This window comes from Rhynchophorus ferrugineus, unplaced genomic scaffold, assembly GCF_030347505.1.
Source record: "Rhynchophorus ferrugineus isolate W39M unplaced genomic scaffold, kcgeb_rfMv2 rfM9, whole genome shotgun sequence".
NCBI classification, from domain to species: domain Eukaryota; kingdom Metazoa; phylum Arthropoda; class Insecta; order Coleoptera; family Curculionidae; genus Rhynchophorus; species Rhynchophorus ferrugineus.
In genome coordinates, this window is record NW_027472588.1 from 24,368,932 (window position 1) to 24,391,568 (window position 22,637).

A 22,637-nucleotide genomic window follows, 5' to 3' on the forward strand; every position below is an offset into this window, starting at 1 on the left:
GTCATAAAGATTTCTAATCTTTACACTTAAGACTTGAATGACAAATATATATTATGTATACCGAAATATTTTGTAAGATTTATATTTCCCAAAAATTGATAATTGATTAAATATATACCAAAAATGAATAGGTTATTAATCAAATTAATAGATAACATTTTTTTAATGCAAAATATTATTCAACATTTTCATATTTTCTACTAACCTGTATTTCTACACAATGGGTTATTAAAATCAATGCATGTTGTTATAACGTTCAAGATTTATGACCGCCTTTTATATATAATATTACATTAACAAATATATTCAGAAATTGTTAGTCATCAATGATATGAATGTCATGTATTTTAGAAAACTGGGTAAATAGATTACGAAAACTGTTTTTTTACTTGAATTTTTTTATTTTATCGAAAAGATATTTCTTCGCAGTATTTAAAGAAGAAATCCTACTAGTTTTTCTTTGATTCTCTTCCGAATTTTTCTGTTTAAAATTTCCATGTAAGCTATACACTATGAAATGGTTTTCCAAGATTTACTGTCTTCCAATACTTACCGTAAGGTACTTACTTTACGTGTATTTCTTGCATTTTTGTCAAAAATCTCCAAAATATGGATGTTTCCAAGTGCTAATAGTTCATGATTTCAGGGAACTTTAAGATAAATACAACCTACTTTTTGGTGACTTTACAGGCTTTTGTTCGAACTTTCTAAATATCTAAAAAACATTTATCCAAAAAATGTTAACGCTATAGGTAGACTAAATATAATATCATCATAACTGCATAATGTGAATCATAAATACTAATATTAATATAATACAACGGCAGAAAAGTCTCCAATCTGTCTTTCCGTGTTCTCGATTTTAATCATCTAGGAATCAAACAGAATAATTATGTTGTTAAGCTAATTTCTGTATTGACTTTTCTGTATTTTTCTTCCATTAAATATATTCATTAATAATTAGTAAATTAATCTTATACTTTAGAACTACTTATGCTACTTACACTTAGAATTACTTTAATTACGTGTATTTCTTGCATTTCTGTCAAAAATCGACAAAATATGAATGTTTCCAGTTGCTAATAATTAAATGATTTCAGGGAACTTTAAAATAAATACAATCTACTTTTTGGTGACTTTATAGGCTTTTGTTCGAACTTTCTGAACATCTAAAAAACATTTATCAAAAAAATGTTAACGGTAGAGCTGAAAAATATTATGGTGGAAGATGATATTTGCTACAAAGCCTAACCTTTAATTAACTGAAACATTTAATGAGAATATAAAATGTTGATATAGATGTTGTTAATATATGATAAACGACCATATGGATATACCATGTGGTCAATTTTCACTAAATTCACCGAAATAATTTTTTGATGAAAATCCCCTCCATATATTTTTCATCCATTCTTACACATTCCTGTAACTGAAAGCTTAAAAATGTTAAGCATATGAACATTTGATATAAACAGACAGTGTAATAATGTTTTAGTATTAATTTTAAATAAATTGATTATTACTATTAATTAGTGTTGAGAACTATCGACTGAAATTGACTATCGACTGTTTCAGTCGCTATTTTTGTTTCGACTGATTTTACTACTTTTTACCAGTCACTGTTTTCAGTCGCTATTTTCGGTCCGACTGATTTTGTTACTATTTACCATCGACTGTTTCAGTTATACTTTTAGTTTTACTTGTTTCATTCGACTGGTTTTTAACGTTCTGGCTCTGTCGTCCTAGCCGCGCCCTTGACAAAAATGTACCCAATTTATGCTTATATAGATTTATATATAATATATGTAGTTTTATGTTTTTTTTAGTAATTTACTTGTAAATAACAATATATTGTATATTAATATTATAGTATTTTGGTATGATATTTTTCAAGATGGTTAATGTAATAAGGTAAAAAATTAAAATTAGGAATGATAAATAGTTAAATATTTTAACTGTTTTTATGGCAATAATAGGTAATATTTTGATTACTCTCAATTTTTGTTAAACAATATTTCCGTTCAATAATAAATAAAACATTTATAACATTTCATTCATATCATTTTTGATTATGTCATGGATTAGTTTTTTTCTATGATTAGGTCTATGCATAATTTTTATATATGGTTATGGTTATGTTTATGGTTTATGGTTTATGGTTATTGTACATCTTTAGATTTTAGGTTTTGTTCTTAGGTTTTGTGTTAGGTTAAATTCCATTGTATTGTCTATATTCATTCTAGTATATTATCTAAAAATAGCAATTAACACATTATAATACAATAAAATATTTCTGGGGTATTATTCCATTCCATAAAAAAATCCATTACTTTTTACAGATCCACAGAATATTTAAATACAAAAGTAATTCTACTTCGTTTAAAATTAAATTATAAATTGCATGTTATGTATTATTATAATAGTATTCAGTATTTATTTATTTCCTTTTCTTTTTTAAAGATAGTTCGCGAAGGAATCTATACATCGCCGCCTCGCATACACTACCATTGGAAAATATAACCAAATATAAAATTAAGTTCTTCAAGCAATTATCTCCATCCTTTCCTCTCTCACAATTTATACAGGAAAGGATTCGTACATCTTGGTTTGACATCACGAATTGAAAAAAACAGTCGAATCGTGCATTTGACCGAAAATAGTAATTACTATTTTAAGTAACTTCTTTTACTAAGTAAATTCAATATTAGTACAACAGTACTTCGTTGGTTACATCGCAGTAAACATTAATAATTAATCAAATAACCTGGATTTGGCAGCGTTGAACAGTCTTAGTGCAATACCCTATATATTATATAAATATATATTATATAAATTTCACCCTATCAGTTCAAATAGCCTTTATTAATGGCTCTGCTAATTATACCATCAAAATAGATGTCGAGATAATTCGCTTAAAAATTCTTGTTAAGGAATCGCAAAATTGACATGGACAAATTTCGAGCTATTAAGGTCTTGTTTATATCCTTGGTACATAACCTTCTAAATATAAATGGGCTTTGTCTCTTCACACTGCATTATTTAGCGTTGCCTAGAAACTTGCCAATATTCTTCCAGGGCAAGGTTTTCTTAAAATAAATGTTAAAGCTTAAACTAATTAAAATCTTCATAAGTGAAGCATCGACATAAGAATACCTGAAATATGAGAACATCCCATGTCTATAAGCTGAAGGAGCACAAGATGAAATTAAGGCAAACGTTGGCAACCTTGGCCCAGACAGGTAGCTAGAGTTGAAGAAAGTCTAGAGAAATAACTCTGGTCCACGCTTGGCAATCAAGAATTAAATGAAACTAATATATTTTTGTTCTACCCATATTCGTGTTAGAGAAAATTAATAAATAATTTTAAAATATGATTTTTTTAACAAAACCCTTTAACTAATAGATTAGTCTATAAATAAGCAATTGTTCATTTATGTCGCATTGTAATTCAATAGTGTTATTTCAATCAGCACACAAAATACTTTTGTAATAACATTAAGAATTATTTTGGTCATATTAATAAAATCATATTTGAAATAATCATATTAGAAATAATTTTAAATTAATTGTTGGACATTTTTTTATTCGAATATTAAAAGATAAAATAAAAGGTCTGATTACTTTTATTTCACATTTCGTTAATATTTAGCAATGACTTCTTCATTTGAGTCAATACTCTTTCCCAGGATCATTCTTCTGAGGTCTGTAAATAGTCAATAGTCAAAATAACAGATTTTTTTCAATAAAACCACTGCAACTTTTAAACTAATAGTTACGTTATCATGAAATTTTGATATGAAAAGTGTCGTTTGAAGATGGTCTTAAAAGTACTATTATAGATTTAGGAAGGTTAAGAGGTAGCGTCATGTATATGTCAGATCCGAGACTTATTGAGTAATGTTTTACTCCAGTTTCAAAGTATTCTTAATTACGTTTTACTTTCTTTGGTTGTGCGGTAAAAATAGTAAAGACACACATAATTGTAACTCAGATTCAAATGTCAAAACTTTAAAAGATTTTAAGTAAAACAAATAAAATTATTTTAAAATATAATATACAAACAACATTTAAATCAATGTTACATAAATATCAACAATATTACCATCATAAATCAACAAATAACTTTAATATCTACGGTAAGCTGGTGCTTTTCCAAAAGCTGGGGCATCAGGAGCTGGTTCTGGATGTTGAGCATTGTATTCCAGTGCTCTTAAGATGTAACTGGGAATTGGTGGTGGTGTTGGAAGAATATCAGACTGAGGCTGGAATCCGTTCTCATCTGCTACGTATTGGACAGAAACGGGAACACCTTCTGGAGAAATGTATTGATAAGAACCTTGAGCGGCGGTACCTGCACCTTCAGGCAATGATTTTAGGCTGCCTCGTTCTTGAGCTGCTATTCCATTTTCAGTTTCATAACTATAAATTATTTTAGTTAAATAAAATATAGCTTTTTTTCAAATAGACTTACGAATAATGGTAACTTCCATCAGGACTGATATCAGAATCAGATCGTAAGATGGCAATAAACTTTCCAGGTACTTGGGGTCTGTTGCCTCTCAAGAGATGACTCACGTCGGCTGAAACGAAAGCAACAAAAACGGACAGAACAACCTAAAAATAAAAATTATTTAAAAAATATATTCCTTATATATCTCGGAATATTTCTACCAATCTAAACATGATGATTTTACTATGATTTGTTCGCATCAACTAGTAAAACATGAATGTAGATGTCACACAAACAATCCGTCTATTTATACGAATTTTGGATAAAAGATGAGCAACACTTTCTTTTATTTTTCAAAGATTTCAGGGTCACTTACCTTCAGGGCGCTCATCTAACGTCAAGATGCTTTAACTTATGTAATAGCGTCAGTTTAAATTCAGGCAGATGAAATTAAACATTTAAATGTCTTTGGCGAAGTAATATTGGTCAATTTATTTGAATATTTATCAGACATAAATCTTGCACGCTTCTTTTTAGTGTATATATAAATATATAACATACATGTGTGTATAGGTGGACTAAATATAATATCATCATAACTGCATAATGTGACTCATAAATACTTATATTAATATAATACAACGACTGAAAAGTCTCCCATCTGTCTTTCCGTGTTCTCGATTTTAATCAACTACGAATCAAGCAGAATAATTATGTTGTTACGCTAATTTATCTACTGACTTTTCTGTATTTTTCTTCCATTAAATGTATTCATTAATAATTAGTAAATTAAACTTATCGTTTAGAACTACCTATACTACATATACTTAGAATTACTTAATTTTTACCGAATTTTTCTTAGCCTAACATGGTATTTAAAATGTTATATTTTATCTATCGTAATTTATGTATTATATTTTATATGTGCTTTGAAATTTTGATCAAACAAAAGCCTAACACTGAACGACAAATATACGTGTTAGATAACAATTCATTATATATCGATGACAGTTAATAAACATCATATACCTTTGTGTGCTGACTCTTCGCACAATGGACCTAATATCGATCGCAAAAGTAGAATTTCAAAAGTTCTAATGGATGAAAACTCAACACAAACAAAAGAGGTTCAGTGGGAACTTACTTAAACAACTATTTTCAAGTGTTTACACTAAGTGAGAAAAAGTCAAATACTTTCAATCACATATATTAATGGAAGATAACCTAGATCAACTTATGAATATTACAGTAAAATATTACCTGAAATGTATTATGTTCAGCGATATCTATTGGAGATAAGGTGAAGTATCTATGTAACTCGATGATTTTGACATGTCTCTGTATAAAATACGACTTTTCCACCTAGTATTATGGAGTTATTTTCAACACTCATTTGTTCGTTGATTTAATGAAATGCACTGCAAAAGGCCTTCAAATAATTTTTGGAACATACGGTAATGGTGCTCCGTCATCCTAATTGTAGGTTTCGATTTCAATTATTTCAAGCTTTCAAGTTCACTTACTCATCCCAGCACGTCCTAGTCGTCAAAAAGCTTCGGACAGCTTAGCAGTCTAGAATCAACTATTTCCAGATGTATACATCGATACGATGAAAAGGATGCAAAAGGAGAAAAAATGGCTACCTCATGATTGGCTGAAGGTTTTTCTTCTTACAAGCAGCTAAGACCAAAAGAAAGTGTTAGTGCAAATGTTTAGCGAAATCAATTATATATAACAACCTATTAGTACAAATGATAACGAGCAATATGGAATAACGCAAAGTATAGAAACACAAAAAAGACCATCAATAGGAAATAACGTATATAATAACAACAGTAATTATTTTGTATGGCAAATTATACACTCTGGCAATGTACTTGCCAGTCATAGAGCCTTTTAGATAACATTTACAACATTTACATACATTATTATAATAATTTAACATAACATACCATAACAATATTAACATAACATACAGCAAGATTTACAATAGATGCAGTATAGCTTAGCTGACACATGGTTTCGAAATACTGAAAATGTGGAAAAATGGAATGAGGTTTGGATCGCTGCGCAGTGATACTAAAAAATAAGGAAAAATTGTAGAAAATTATGAAAAATACTTTGGTTAATATATATTATGTGAATATTTTCAATAAATGCCTTGTAAAAATGAAAAAAATATTAGAATACACCCAAGCACTTAATAAAATGAGATAATATTTCAGATGCAATAAGATGGCTATAATATTTATAATTAACTGCGTTTTAGGTCATTTTATACAACTTTCATTTAGTCTTTATATTCATAGAAATTAAGTATTGTTCCGCAAGTATACGAGTGAATCTATGATTTGTCAAAAATAATCAGTGAAAATCAGTGAATGATAATTAAATCTAATAAATCAAATTTATTTAAACAAACTGATCACGATATTTGGAACTACCAATTAGCAAATATTTAGCCTGACCGATAATTTCTACCAAAAGAACAATTCAAACACCTGCATGCCAAATTAATCATCCATAGTATTTGGATTTCAAATGTAGCGGCGCTGCAAGCAAATCAATTTAATATCTAATGACTATCTATCTATTGACGTCATGATTTCGTTGATATTTTCAAAATATCATACTATTTTTATAAAGGTGTCGTCTATAGGTCATACCAGGAACTTTTCAGCCGGTGAGTTAATAAATCTTAAATTAATTTATACTAGTCATAATTTAAATACATTAATAAGCATGCAAAATATGGAAATAATTTTAATAAAATTATAATATTGTTGTAACATAAACCTCAAGAACACCCGAAGTCAAAACCCTCATCAAATTATTGTATTAGTCATCACTAGTTGAAACAAAACGAATCGTATCCGGTCTAAGAAAAATTCGTTTTTACGTTCGATATTTGACTTTATTCATGGCCTAAATATCTATAATAGTATCAAATCGATGCCTTTATTGTAAAACAATTTGCCTCCGCTCTGAACGCAGGCCTCTAAAATAATTTAGTGATATTAGTTTTGAATTTCCCCAAAGTCTGCAAAAACAATAGCTGCTAAGGGCCAAATCTGGAGAGTATGGTGGGTAGGAAAACAATTTGAAGAGATTTATTTTCTTTACAATTTATTACTACTGTTCTGTTATATTTGGATCAATTTACAAGACGTATGCAAGATAAATACATCAGTATCTATTTCCCAAATTAAAATAGAATTAGACTTAGATTAGTTATGTCAAATGTAACACTTATATACCTTATATGTGTTATTGTGATTTAGTAACCTTCTTTCATGTTTTGCAGCAAAATTTTAGATAATTTCGTGAATCCATTTGATATCGAGGTCATCCTACAATATTCGTTTCTTTCGAAACGATAAGCATTGGTAATTAATCGTAGAACATTTTCAGCATTGTATTACTAGTCCAGTATAGTGCTGTTGGTTAATTTTGAGTCTGATTGTTATGATTTTTATTATATATCAGCTTTTGGTTACGTAATGCCTCCAATTCAATCTACCAGAGAGAGATTTATGCCGAAGTATTTAGCTGATTTTGATGGGGAATATTGGTCCACTTATGTTTAACATGACATATCCATTGTTTTGAAAATAACAAAAGTTCATAAAAATAAAAATTACAAAAGCATTGTAACTTATAAGGCAACAGTGGAAATGATATGAAATGTTACATTGTAGAAACATGCATGATTGAAACTTAATATTATTGGTTGGGGTTTCTCCTATGTCAAACTTATTAAGTAAAGTGTTAATTGCAAAATATCGACATACTAAATGCCATTTGTAACCCCAAATTATACTATTAACCAATTGAGTCTGAACCTGACAACCGCAACACTGGCTAGAAGCAAAAAAATCACACGCATATATATTCGCAAGATATAAATTTCTCCAGATGAATAAGCTTTCTACTGTTGTTTCATCGTCTTATCGCGTTACTGCTTTATTAGTTTGTTATATAACGAATTAAATAAAATATACATATTTCTGTCAAATACAAATATTCAAAAGCGAATATTTTATATAATAACATATGGGTTCAGATAATAAAAATGTATAGTCCGTCTAAAATAATAGTGGACACATGTCCTCACAAACGTCCAATGTATTGTCAATTATAGTTTGTAAATTCGTATTATAATTAAGAAGAGACACAATGCTGCCTGATGACTTCGAACATGAAACCGAATCAGCCGCTAAAATTCGCCTGGTCGTCAAATATCTGCAAAATTCTTCAAAACATTAGTAATAATATAGGTTATACACATCTTTGCTAATTTTGATAAAGTTCAAATCGTTGCTTAATATTGGTGATAACTCGCAATGAAATTGCCTAAACAATAAATAATCAGAATCAAAAACACATTGCACCTCAAATCAGTTACTTGCAACAGGAACGAGATAATGGGGGTCCTATCCATTGAGTAATTAATTTATAGTATATATTGCATAGTATTGTATAGTATAGTATATATAGTATATATATAATGCAACGTTGCCGCACCTAATTTAAGTTTTTCTTTATTTTGAATCTGGTATAACAAAATACTAATATAAATAAATTAAATTAGAATGGTAAACATTATTACTATATAATGTAATGTGCTGCAAAAACACATCAAATAATTTTTCGAACATATGGTGTTGGTGCTCCTAAGATCTCCTGACCCTCAAAAATTATAATAAAGCAAATCAGTTAGAATGGTAAATATTATTACTATAGGCACCATGACCAACATCTCTACAAAAATTAAATACGGTATAATATTAGATTTACCAAAGAAAAACCATCTATATGCGAAAAGGGTGAAAAATAAAGATCAACTTGATGTTGGGTCTATTTGGAATTAAATATATTAAATGCGTCAAAAAATAGTATTTTTTTATGTTTTGTTCTCAATATAATGACTTTAATACAATTATTTCAGTGTAAACTGTTAATCTTGGAATTATTTTCAGAAAACTCAGGAATATGCTACTCTTTGGAAGAGTACTATTTCATATTGTCACTCGGTAAATATAAATTAAATGTTTGTGCTTTAATTAATTTACTTTTTTTAGAAACAAGCTTGCAAAAATATACACAATGGATGGGATGGCAGAATATGGTTACAGAGTATTACGCCTTCTTCACTATCATGTTTATGCAATTGATGTGGGGGTGCTAAAGAATTATTTTAATGCATATAAACATGCTGGTCAGGAATGGTCGTGTTTGCTTATGGAACAATAATACCTTCGGTTTGGATGAACTCTATCAGATACACAGAAGAAGAAATTGACAAATTGTGGAATCGAGAACAAGTGTTTGATATATTATAAATTAACAATTAAGTAATTGACTTGAACAGTAACACTGATAATTAAAGTGAAAGTAACAGTAACTGTAAGATTAATGTGCATAGATATGTGTGTAATTGTTCAGAATATACATGAGCATTTGGACGGAATCTATGACGAGATAATAGTTACTAACCCTTTTGTAGATTTTATGACAAGTCCATTAGGAAGAATTCGGTGATTAAGTCGGAAGATACAGAGGAACTTAATGGTGTAGAAATAGGCTTAAAAAAGGCTTGTAAACATCATTTGATTCAGTTTTTCATTCAAAAATCGCAGAAGTTCGACAGTGATTCTATAGATATAATATATGAATTCGTCACAAAAGTAGCAAAAGTTCATCGATCAAAACGGCATATCTATAGATTAGTGTTAAACAAATGTATAAAAATAAATTCGCCTTGAAAGACATGTGAAAACCGAACCGAACTGAAGATAATCTTTCTCCAACCGTATATTTCCCAGAAAATCAATTTTGGTTTCGTAATAAGCACGGGACTATAAAATAAGTGCATAGATTTGTAAGTAAAATAAATATGAACTTAAATTCAAGAACATATTGTTCGGCTGCATGCCTGATATATCTCAGACTTTAAATAAACTACGGCACACAGGATTGTAGGTTAAATTAAAGAAACTCTTCCCTCGTCCATATATTTGAGTTCCTAAAATCTTCGCTCACAAATAAATGACTAAATTACATCAAATATGTTCACGAGTTACGCAAGACAGCGTACAGGGCCCGATACTGTATCTCCTGTATAAAGCGGATCTATCGACTACCAAAATAACTATGGTAGCAACGTGTGAAAACAAAATAGGCATCTTAGCATCCCACAAAGATGTAATAACAGTATCAAAGAATCTTCAAGCACGCCTTGATTAAATACAACTGTGGCTGAAGACATGGCGTAAATAAGCAAATGATACAAAATCTACCCATGTAACATTCACTCTGCGTAGAAGAACATTCTCATCAATGAATACCAATAATTGTCAACTTGTCCAAATTTCTTTGATTTGAAAATCAATGGCATATCAGTTCCTTCATGAAAATGTTAAATTATATTGATTAATTTTGAAAGCAAACTAAGTTCAGGTTCTCTATTGTGAAGAGTTTACCTTCTTAATCCGAACCAAACTTGTTAGCCGTATAATAACTCAAGGACAGACACAGATCGTAAAGAAAAATACATAAGACGAATCCATAATAGAACATTAAAATGGTTATAGGTAAATAATGCTCGTCTCCATAGTATGTTAACATTTAAAAACGAAATGCTTCACGATTATATATACCATTTTTGTGCAGAAATCAGTACACTCCTCTGTACCAATTAAATTTTAATATATGTACCGAAACTATAAACCATTTTGTAATGCAATAATTTGTATAATACAAGCAAATGATACAATATCTACCCATGTAACATTCACTCTGCGTAGAAGAACATTCTCATCAATGAATACCAATAATTGTCAACTTGTCCAAATTTCTTTGATTGGAAAATCAATGGCATATCAATTCCTTCATGAAAATGTTAAATTATATTGAGTAATTTTGAAAGCAAAATAAATTCAGGTTCTCCATTGTGAAGAGTTTACCTTCTTAATCCTATATAACTCAAAGACAGACACAGGTCGTAAAGAAAAATACATAAGACGAATACATAATAGAACATTAAAATGGTCATAGGTAAATAATGCTCGTCTCCATAGTATGTTAACATTTAAAAACGAAATGTTTCACGATTGTATATACCATTTTTGTGCAGAAATCAGTATACTTCTCTGTACCAATCAAATTTTAATATATGTACCGAAAAAGGAAACTATAAACCATTTTATAATGCAATAATTTGTATAATACAGATTAAGGATAATAAGAACTTTCGATTTTTAGGAATATTCAAGGCCAGACATCTTCAGGGCATTCATCTATAATAAAATAAATATAAAATTATGCAACAATAATTTAAATTCAGGCAATGAAATGTTTACTAATTTGTTGAATATTGATTATTGGTCGTAAATCTTTCCGCTTTAAGACATTTTTCTTAAAAAATCAAGTAATTCGTGTCTGGCCAAAACAATTGCAAAATATTAATTCTATAAAACAGTCTTTCTTGCATTGGGATCCACTTTAACCAAATATTATTTTATAATGTATATCTGTCGTCCTTCACAAATATTAATTATCAATTTAATGAATATCTTCTCAATTATAATATATTGGAATTCCTAAAACAAATAATAATTTAAAAACACTACGTCCTCTGAGTACACAATACGTCACTAATTAACAATGAAAACATACTGTATTTACCTAAAATTGTATTTATACTACGAATATATTCATACTATGAAATACAGTAATGTGCCATAAGTTAAAGACGACAAATTATAGCAAACATCACATGTAAACTGATACAAAAAGACGTTTACGGAGTGTTCAGTGTCTTCTGAATAGCAGGTGTTTACCTGGATATATAGGTGTTAACCTGGATACCAAGGAACAGGAATTTACCGAAAACAAACGGCACTAATTTACAAAGACTGTTGTTTAGTAACATTTAGAAACCCAAATTTACCATATACTGATTATACAAATAAAATTTTCTCACATACTGATTTCATTATTTTAGATCCCCCAGATTATGACGCTGGCAGTTACATTCAACTTAAAAACAAAAGAAGTCGGTCCATAAAAAGTTGTATGAAGTAATTAAATCACATATTACAATATTTTTCATTTGTTAGGATCAAGAGATGAAATTTATTGTTCATAAAAATTTTTATTCAATTTAAAAAAGAGCAAATAAGAAGAAAAATATATCAAATCACAACCTCAATAAGGTTATAATTTATAATTACATTAAATTAAACACTATTTTAGAATATATGAAATAAAATAAAAAGTACCTTTACAGAAATAGACCGAAGAATTTAAACATATTTAATATATTATATAATAGCTGTTGAATCTAATTGTACTAGATTTAGCCATCTATTTCTAATTATCCTGTTGTAAGACATAAATAAACAATATATTAGGATTTTTTGTTCACCCATTGAAGTTATCGAATTGATGATAACTTTAAACGCTTTAAAATTCATAATTTACATGAAAAATAAATTACTTTGATGAGTTGACGTTATATGACACCAGCCAGCACAATTTGAACATTAAAGTAACAACTGGTTTTCTTTCTATGAACCTGTATTCCTGCAGAAATAATAAAGTTATTATTATTTTTTAAATGTATTTATTAAGACAAGTATATAACTAACAATTAGCTTTAATCAGACTTAACCTGTTAACGAACAACTACAACTAAGCTATTTCCCAATGAATCAATTAGAGTTCAAACATTTGCAAGATCAGAAGTTCTTTTTCGTTCGTTTGAAACATCTAATGACAGTACATTTACATATCAAGGCGTATCTGTATTGACATGCTGCTGGAGTATTATTTGATAAGCATCGACAAATCTTCTGATAGTTTCCATAACCATATCAATTTCTAGGTTGCGATGGAGGTCACTAACACATACATATCAAGGCGGATACACTTCAGCATATTATTTTGGAATTGGACATCTGAACTGGACTGGATTCTGAATCACTTGGACATTGGAGTCACTGGCGCAGCCCCACAACTGAATTCCATAGCACCACATTGGTTTCAGTATCTGCTTATATACACTAAACTTGTAAATTAATAACAACCAAGGAAGAGAGTTTAAGATCGGCAAGGACAGTCCACCCTCTGGTCACATATATCAGAGAGATACAGACAAAGTTACAATTTAGGGGTGTAAGAATCACATACCTCTGTCCCCTCCCTTAAGGAATATCTGGAAATGAAAGAGCCGACCATCTGGCAAGTAGGGGAGAGGAGTCGATCAAGTTAAACGAACTGTTTAGCAAAAAAAGATACCGAAGTCTATATGAAGAGCCTAAATAGGCAATTTACCCAATTAGAATGGGACCTTCTCATAAAAACAATAAATTATGGGAAGTCAAGAGGATCTTTTATCAATCTATAGATCATAATAACATCAGCAGACACAAGTCAAGTGTCCTCGTACGACTGCGAATGGGGCACTGTAAACTGAACATGAATATTTGTTGAAGGGACAGAGCCCGCCCTTATGTGATTTGTGCCAGATTCAACTTAGCGTCATACACATCCTACTGGACTGTCAAAAATATGATGATTTGAGGAGACAACCTGAGATGCCGACAACACTGGAACAATTCGTTCAACCTGAGCAGCTGATCTGCTGATTGACTATCTAAAGACCATAGACCTACTTCAACATTTGAACATACATTTATTATTGTGTAATTGAAAAATTCTTGTAAAGAAATTTCATTGTATATATTCTACTGTTTATAATTTACTGTGTAGTATTTTAAGCTGTTAATATTCATATAATACATTGTAATTCACCCTAAATAGCCCAAGAGGCTGACGGGTTTAAATAAATAAATAAATAAATAAATAAATAAATAAATAAATAAAAATTTAACCAACGGCTTTCTTTGGAGTCTTTTAAGAATCTCTTCCATAACAAGGTTATAGCCTGGCACTTTTTTCAAATAGAAGTGGTGCTTAATTTCTTGCGAAACTTCCCTAGAAGTAACCATTGCAATCCTCTAAGAACAGTTATTGGAATTTAGGCATGATAGAAAATTAGTCCCGTTATATTAGCAAGAATAGTCAAACATAGCGCGTTGAATGTCGAATATTTGTCAATTGCAATTTGTAAAATTATAAAATTCGTTTGGAATCTGAATCAAATTTTTCTTTCTTATTTTATCCTAGCTAAAAGTGTCAGTTTATAGCAACTTCAGTCCGTCTTTGATTGCATCGCATTCTAAACTGCGAAACGATTGCAGCGTTAAAAGTGTTCTTTTCACTTCAAAAAATAATTTTACTTCAATAAAAAGGACTTGTAACATTATAATGTTGACCAGTGATGTCCTTTTTTAAAACTTAGTTAGCCTTAGAAAACTCTTAAATCTCTGAAGTTGACGAGATGTAAGCTCTCAGCTAGATATCACTTAAACAGCAATTTATAGGCGTTTGCATGAAAAAATCAAAAATATAACCCAGAACTCTACACTCACTTATCCAGCAACAAAATAGCCTTTTTTGAGATTGCATGACCAAAAGTGCCTTTTATGTCACCATTTGTAAGTTACCTGAGAAATGGTGCAGATTTTTTAAATAAAATAATGGAAAATATTTCGAAGGTAAAATATAATGCCTGTAAAAATAAAGGCATTCGCTTACATAGTATAGCAGTAAACTCACTAATTTGAAATAATAAAAATGGAAGATTTAAAGAACCTGTGGAAATATTATATAAATATTTTATTAATACTAATTTAAAATATAAATGTTATATAATCATTTCACAAAAGTCTCTAATATCTACGGTAAGATGGTGGATTTGTTGGCTCTGGATGACGAGCATTATATTCTAAGGCTCTTAGAATGTAACTGGGAATTGGCGGAGGAGTTGGAAGAATATCAGACTGTGGTTGGAAACCATTTTCGTCAGCTACGTATTGAACAGACACAGGAACACCTTCTGGTGAGGTATACCGATAGAAACCTTGTGCAGCTGTACCAGCTCCTTCAGGTAGAGATTTCAAAGAACCTTGTTCCTGAGCTTCAATTCCATTTTCTGTTTCATAACTGAAAATGCATTGCAATTAATAAATGTGTCTCACTGTTGCGCATAGGGAACTCACGAATAATAATAACTTCCATCAGGATTGATGTCAGAGTCAGATCTCAGGATTGCAGCAAACTGGGCAGGTGCTTGGGGAGAAAGTGGACGGCCAAATGGCCGATTAGCGGCTGCAGCAAAAGCAATAAAAGCAGTTACGATGACCTAAACAAATGATAATTCATTTATCAACATATATACAATATTTTACTCCTCTTACCAATCGGATCATTTTGATTCAAGCGTTTCAAACTATTGCTAAAGTTGCAATGTATCTTCTTTAACCGATGACCGTCTATTTATATGAATTTTAAATGGTATTGATGAGTAACACTTTCGTTTCTTTTTCATACATTCGCGGTTATTTGGCCTTAGGGTGCACATGTCCACCTAAAGGTAAAGTGCTTATGTAATTTTCAGTTAAATTTAGCTAAATAATATGAATATTTAATATATATTGAGCACAATTTTTTAAGCAATTTTATTCATATGAATAAATCATATTTTTAATTTTTTATTTTAATAAATGAATAGGGTAAATTAAATAAAATTAATTTATTGAGTTAAATTTAATAAAAAGTTTATAAAGGTTACAAATTCAAAAACCAAGTACATCTTCATATATTTGTCTCTTCCCTTTATAATAAAATCATTTATACGATTAGCTATGAGATAAGGTACTAACATTGCACTTATACGAATAACGGTTAAACGAACATCAACGATTTGAAAACATAGGTATACGATCAAAACGGCTTTGACCGGATATTGGCCACATCATTTAATTTGATAAAATCAAAGCACTAGATACTCCACGGATCTATTTTAAGGTTTATAAATACCGAAATAACCTCAATAAAGGGCTATAAGACATACTAGTAATCGCACTGTGGTCGAAATTCGACATACACAATGTATTAATTTAATCATATTTCTCTCATAATAGAATAAATAGACTAATTTAAAAATCTTATGTTGTACTTGTTTTCACAGCATGTTCAATATAACATCAGAACTCACTAACATTTTTTAAATTGCATTTAATTAAATCTAATTTCCATTATGTTTCAATAATCAACAAAGCATTAATAAGTGTAAATTACTACGCCACTGAACATTATAACAAAATATCATAAGTATAAATGATCTTTCTTAAATGAAGAAATACACCTTTGTATATTAGAACAGAGAATATATGGATAAAATAATTTTGAAATTGATATTTGACTCCAGCATTTATATTAAAACAATAACGAAGAAAATTTTAAAATGTATATTAAATGTATTTACAATCATTAAATCAACTATTGATTTTCCAAAACTTAGGTCTGTAAAATAAATTATTAAAATTATTGATATAGAATAAATTGTCAAACAGTCAGATATCTTATTACATTAATCATTAAACCCCTTAAATTTATCAATGTTTTTAAATGTTTACAAAGGTACTGTTCATAATTCATAATTTCTTCAATTTGTCCTATGTGTTCCAACTATGCAAATTATGTAGTTAGTTTGATTTTAAATCATGTATATATTTACTACTTCATTTATAACAGGTCAATTAAAAAGTCTCCGACCTACCATAGTAAAACATTTTTTGCAAATTTTTTTTGTTCAACATAATTCCCTTCAAGGGTGATAGCGACCCTCCAACTTTTCTATACCACTTGTGTAGTAAGATTTGTCCTTTGCTTCAAAATAGACCTCAGTTTCGGCGATCACCTCTTCATTCGACAAAAATTTCTTCCCAGCGAGCATTCTTTTAAGATCTGAGCAATTCATGGATTTTACCATCGTTTTCACAGACTTGTGACACGATGCATTGTCTTGGTGAAGCAGCACTTATTTTTCTTCAAATGCGGCCGCTTTTCGGCGATTTCGTCCTTCAAACGATCCAATAAAGCTATGTAATAGTCGCTGTTGATGGTCCTTCCTTTTTCAAGGTAGTCAATGAAAATTAATGCGCATCCCAAAATACAGACGCCATAAACTTGCCAGCCGACAGTTGCGTTTTCTCATGGTTTGAAGCGGGGTCATCGTGTGCAGTCCACTCGGATGACTGTCGATTGGACTTTGGAATGAAATGATGGAGGCATGTTTCATCCATTGTCACATAACGACGCAAAAACTCGGGTTTATTACGCTTGATCATCTTCAAACAATACTCCTCAAATCATCTACTCGTCGTTGTTTTTGGTTAAAAGTGAGCTCATGAGCCGCAAAGCGGCACCCACTTTGCGCGGAGCTTTCGGATACCCAAATATTCGTGAATGATATGATGTACACGTTGTGTTGATATCTTTAGAGTATCTGCTGTTTCATTCAATTTCAATTTACGGTCATTCAAAATCATTTTGTGATTGTTCTGAAGATACAATTCGTATTAGTTGAGAAACGTGGACTAGTTTTAAGCCATAAACGCGGCTCCAATCCAAATTGTTCTATTATAAATATATTTTATGATTAATTTGAGTAATAAATTCTCCTGAATACAAAATATGAAAACTAGGCCAGATGTCAATCAGAAGGAACAAAATCTTACGAATAGTGTAGATCTTCGTAATAATTGCGTAAGTTTTTCTCTTTCGTTTCATTTTATTTGCAGTGAATTTTTACATCGAGTCATTCAATATTAGATTTGTCTCAGAATTGCGTTTATAACCCAGCTTGCCCCTAATGCGGAAAAGATACACAAAGTGAATGTGTACCATCACCAAATTACATCAATTGTGGCCAAGATCACTCCCCCAGATATAGAGGATGTCCTACATACAAGGAAGAGTTTTTGATACAAAAATTTGAAAGTGACTGAGAAAAGATCCTATTATGCAACCAAAGTCAAAGCAAAGAACCTAACCACACCTCACAGTCAAACTATGCAATAAAAACAAACAAAACCATTCAATCTCCACTTTCAAGCCCCCTATAGCCAAAACGGACGGCTACCCAAAGCCACCATCATCATCTCAAGAACCTGGGTCTCGTCCTATCCCACTAGCCCAGGATCTATTTAACCCCCAATCCCAAATCACACCTAAGGGCTCAGAGCTCCATCTTACCTCCACCTCCTCTCAACCTTCACACTCGCATTCCTCCAATAAGACGGACAACCCTCGCACTAAAGATAAAGGCAGCGACGACACAACCACCGGCTCTTCCAACAGATTTCGCCTCTCCCTGCCAACTAACAAGGGAAACAATAACGGTCGCTCTCGAAGTAGGTGCAGAAGCAGCTCCAAATCTTCAGTCAGCGATGACATGGATATTGAAATTCAAAAATAAGGACTGCCTACTATATACACCAAATCAAAATAATGACAATAAAAATCCTACAGTGGAACATGAATGGACTCAAACGCAGATACAGCGAACTGAAGATAATACTGGGAACCTATAAACCTTCCATCTTGATCCTTCAAAAAACAAATCTCAAGAAATCAGACGCTATATAAGTCAAAGGTTTCCACTATTTGAGAAAGGATAGAACTGACCTTCTAAGACCTTCTGGAGGAGTAGTTATCATGGTCAGTAACGATATGATATACGACGAAATCGAACTAAATACAAACCTCAAAGCGGTGGCCATTAAACTAAACTTATCCGGCAAATCTATTACTCTCTGCAACTTATACATATCACCTTCAATAACCATTACCAAAACTGACCTAGATATGCTAAGATCATAACTATCTCACCCAATAAAAATAATGGGAGACTTAAACACTCATGCACCCGAGTGTAGTTCATACTTCAGAATAAGAAGAAGAACACATAAGAAGTCACCTCATAGTTATAATGGTTTACGAGAATAGCCTTTACATCCTCAACGACAACTCCCCTACGTTCGTGTTATCTTCAACCTGAAATTACTCGCATCTCGACTTAGGCTTATGCTTCGCCACTCTACGAGCCAACTACAATGGTTAATCCTTGATAACTTGCACGACAGCGATCACTACACAATAATTATCTAATTAGAATATCCTACTTACGCCCCACAAAGAATATATATTACCAACACAAAAAAGATTGACTGGGACATATATAGAAATTCCATCATGCTACATTCTCTCACATCTAATATAGACCCATTCGTAGCTAATTTACGCAAGCCATTACTAGAGCAGTTGTCATCCCCTAACATCCCATATAACTTTACTAAGCCCCCGTGCCTTGGAGGAATGATGACTGCAAGCAGGCCATCAAGGATAGACAAGGACTCAATAAATTCAAAAGCCACCCAACTACTCAACTCTTCGTGGAGTATAAAAGATGTAGAAAGAAATGCAGTAGCTAGGAAAGTAGTAAGAAAATCTAAAACCAAATCATCGATGGGATTCACTAGCAGTCTTAGCCCACAATCCATAACTCAAACCATATGGAGAAACATTCGAAAAATGAAGAACGCTCCTCCCCCAAAGATAACTATGATTATTAATAATTCTAATTACATAAGCGATCCTATAAATATATCTAAATCTTTTGGCATGCATTTTCACTCAATATACTCCAACCATCAAGACTATTATATACCTGAAAATACACCAGTGGAAGGAGATGAATCTATCCTGGACTATCACATTACCTGCGAAGAACTTATGGCCGCTGTTTCAAAAAGCAGAGATACTTCCCCAGGCCCAGATGGCATAAAGGCGCTCTTTATTAAAGAACTTAACATAAACCAACATCTGCTAGACATTTATAACCTGATATGGACTAAGGATCAGCTGCCGTCTTCTTGGAAAGACTCTATACTTCTTCCAATCCATAAAACTGGCAAACCAAGATATTCCATCAACGGGTACAGGCCTATATCTCTGACAAGTTATCTATGCAAAATCTTGGAAAGAATTATAAACAACAGACTGTTACATCACTGTATCACGGATTTCAAGGTGACCACCAACTGGGATTCAATAAGGGCTTTTCAAAATCGGAGGCAAAATATACCCCTTCATTCAATCCTTTCTGAGTGACTGTTCATTTAGAGTTAGAGTAAATGGAGTGTTATCATGCTCATATTCCCAGATTTACGGGGTACCGCAAGGGTCAAGCATTAGCCCAACCCTATTCCTTATAGCCTTTAATTGGATCAATATGATGATACGAAGCAGATTAAGGTCCGAACTTTTGCGGATGACATTTTCATCTACTACACTATCCAAGACCATAAGTTAAGTCAAAGGCTACTGCAAAAAGGCCTCGACACCCTATCATCATGGGCCAAGACAAACGGACTATGTGCCGTATTGACGGCTGAATTGTTTGCCATGTATGACCTCAATACAAGATGTGCAAGACAAGCGATTGGTTATCGCCTCCGATTCAATGAGCTCCTTAAAATGCCTCCAACCATATCTTCCTCTACACCCGCTAGGAGTGCTTATCCGTAAACTAACATCTAAATTGGAAAGTAACGGCAAAACTATCACCTTTATGTGGCTCCCTTCTCACTCTGGCTTCATTAAAAATAAAAGAGTGGATTACTTGACCAATGTGTGTCGAATACGGCTCCTTACAGTCAACCAAACACATACTAATCGAATGTCAAAGATACAACTCGTAAAAACGGTTGGTCAACCTGGGGAGAGACCAGTGCCTTAGGCTGGAGAACCTGGACAAGCTCATTCATTTTCTAACCGTAACAGGACTATTGCTAGAAATATAATAGTGTGCATCTGTGTAATATCATTCGTGTTCGTTTGAATTTCTTGTACCTTGTATCTTTATCACTGTCATGGGTTATGCGACCATTATACTGTAGCATTCATATATTCATGTATCTGTATGCTTTTACATGTTCCTTGTCATCTTGCAACATACTTGTAATAAGATTATATACTTTAACTGATACTGTAAACGTGTTGTATATTGTATATCTGTAAACAGAACCTAAATTGTCTCGGGGAGTGATGGTTGTATAATATATAAATAAATAAATAAATAATATTAGATTCGTGATGGTAACACATTTTTGTACGTTGATCTCTTAGTCTTTTCCCTTTTTGATAACATCATCGTTCTACATAATGAATTATAATCTAAGTATACTTTGTATCAATTCAATTTCAACGCGGTTATCGATTTACTCATAAATAATGTGTAAATAAATGTAAATTTTTTACAAATAGCGTTACCATATTATATATATTACCAAAGAATTTTATTTGCTGTTTTTTTCATAATTCATAATTATAAAGACATATTTCATAACTATAAAAATTGACCTCTTTTATCAGCAAAAGCCATAATTAAAATAATTCTGAAAAATTCTGGGACAGGCCATCAGCTAGTCGTTTCCGAGATGTCGTAACTTAAGAAACATAACCCAAAAATCGATAAAATAACATTTTAATATAATAAAAAGAATTTCTTCATCTACTAATTCAGTTGTCGAATTAACTTGTGGGGAATCTCATGAAAACTGATTTGATTCAAGAAACAGTTTGTTCCATTTAAGTGCTAATTTATATACTTAGCAAATAAATATCTAATAAAATATATATTACAACATATAATAATGTTCTTTATTTTCATCATGACCACAAATGATTGACATCAATTATTTTATATCTAATAGCAATAATAATAATTATTATAATACTAATATAATATTATAATAATAATACGGTTGATGAGGAAGCAATTCGAAGCCCAATTCATGGATTTTTGCCATCGTTTTCACTGAATTGTGACACGGTGCATTATTTTGGTGAAGCAGCACTTTTTCTTCAAATGCGGCCGTTTTTCGGCGATTTCGTCCTTCATACGGTCCAATAACGCTATGTAATAGTCGCTGTTGATAATCCTTCCTTTTTTAAGGTAGTCAATGAAAATTATTCCAGGCGCATTCCAGATCCAGATTCTCCAGATCTGGCCCCCAGCGACTATTTCTTGTTCTTAGATCTCAAAAGAATGCTCGCTGGGAAGAAATTTTCGTCGAATGAAGAGGTGATCGCCGAAACTGAGGCCTATTTCGCTATAATCAGTGTATAACCATTGAAGGGAATTATGTTGAATAAAAGAAACTAATTTTGCCAAAAAAATTTGTTTAACTATGGTAGGCTGAGGACTTTTCAA

General features: G+C 31.3%; 2 protein-coding genes across 2 annotated transcripts; both read right to left on the reverse strand.

Moving 5' to 3' along the window:
* Positions 1 to 4,107: 4,107 nt before the first annotated feature.
* On the reverse strand, positions 4,108 to 4,701 carry LOC143203227 (larval cuticle protein LCP-17). Its single transcript, XM_076415374.1, has 3 exons — positions 4,672 to 4,701; positions 4,472 to 4,614; positions 4,108 to 4,419 (listed from the first exon to the last, which is right to left on the reverse strand). Exons 1-3 carry the CDS (start codon positions 4,681 to 4,683, stop codon positions 4,125 to 4,127), a joined length of 450 nt encoding a protein of 149 aa, XP_076271489.1. The 5' UTR covers positions 4,684 to 4,701; the 3' UTR covers positions 4,108 to 4,124.
* A 10,545-nt stretch (positions 4,702 to 15,246) lies between these two features.
* On the reverse strand, positions 15,247 to 15,930 carry LOC143202073 (endocuticle structural glycoprotein SgAbd-4-like). Its single transcript, XM_076413346.1, has 3 exons — positions 15,775 to 15,930; positions 15,577 to 15,719; positions 15,247 to 15,520 (listed from the first exon to the last, which is right to left on the reverse strand). The coding sequence occupies exons 1-3, from the start codon at positions 15,784 to 15,786 to the stop codon at positions 15,247 to 15,249; spliced, it is 429 nt and encodes a 142-aa protein (XP_076269461.1). The 5' UTR covers positions 15,787 to 15,930.
* Between the last annotated feature and the right edge of the window lie 6,707 nt (positions 15,931 to 22,637).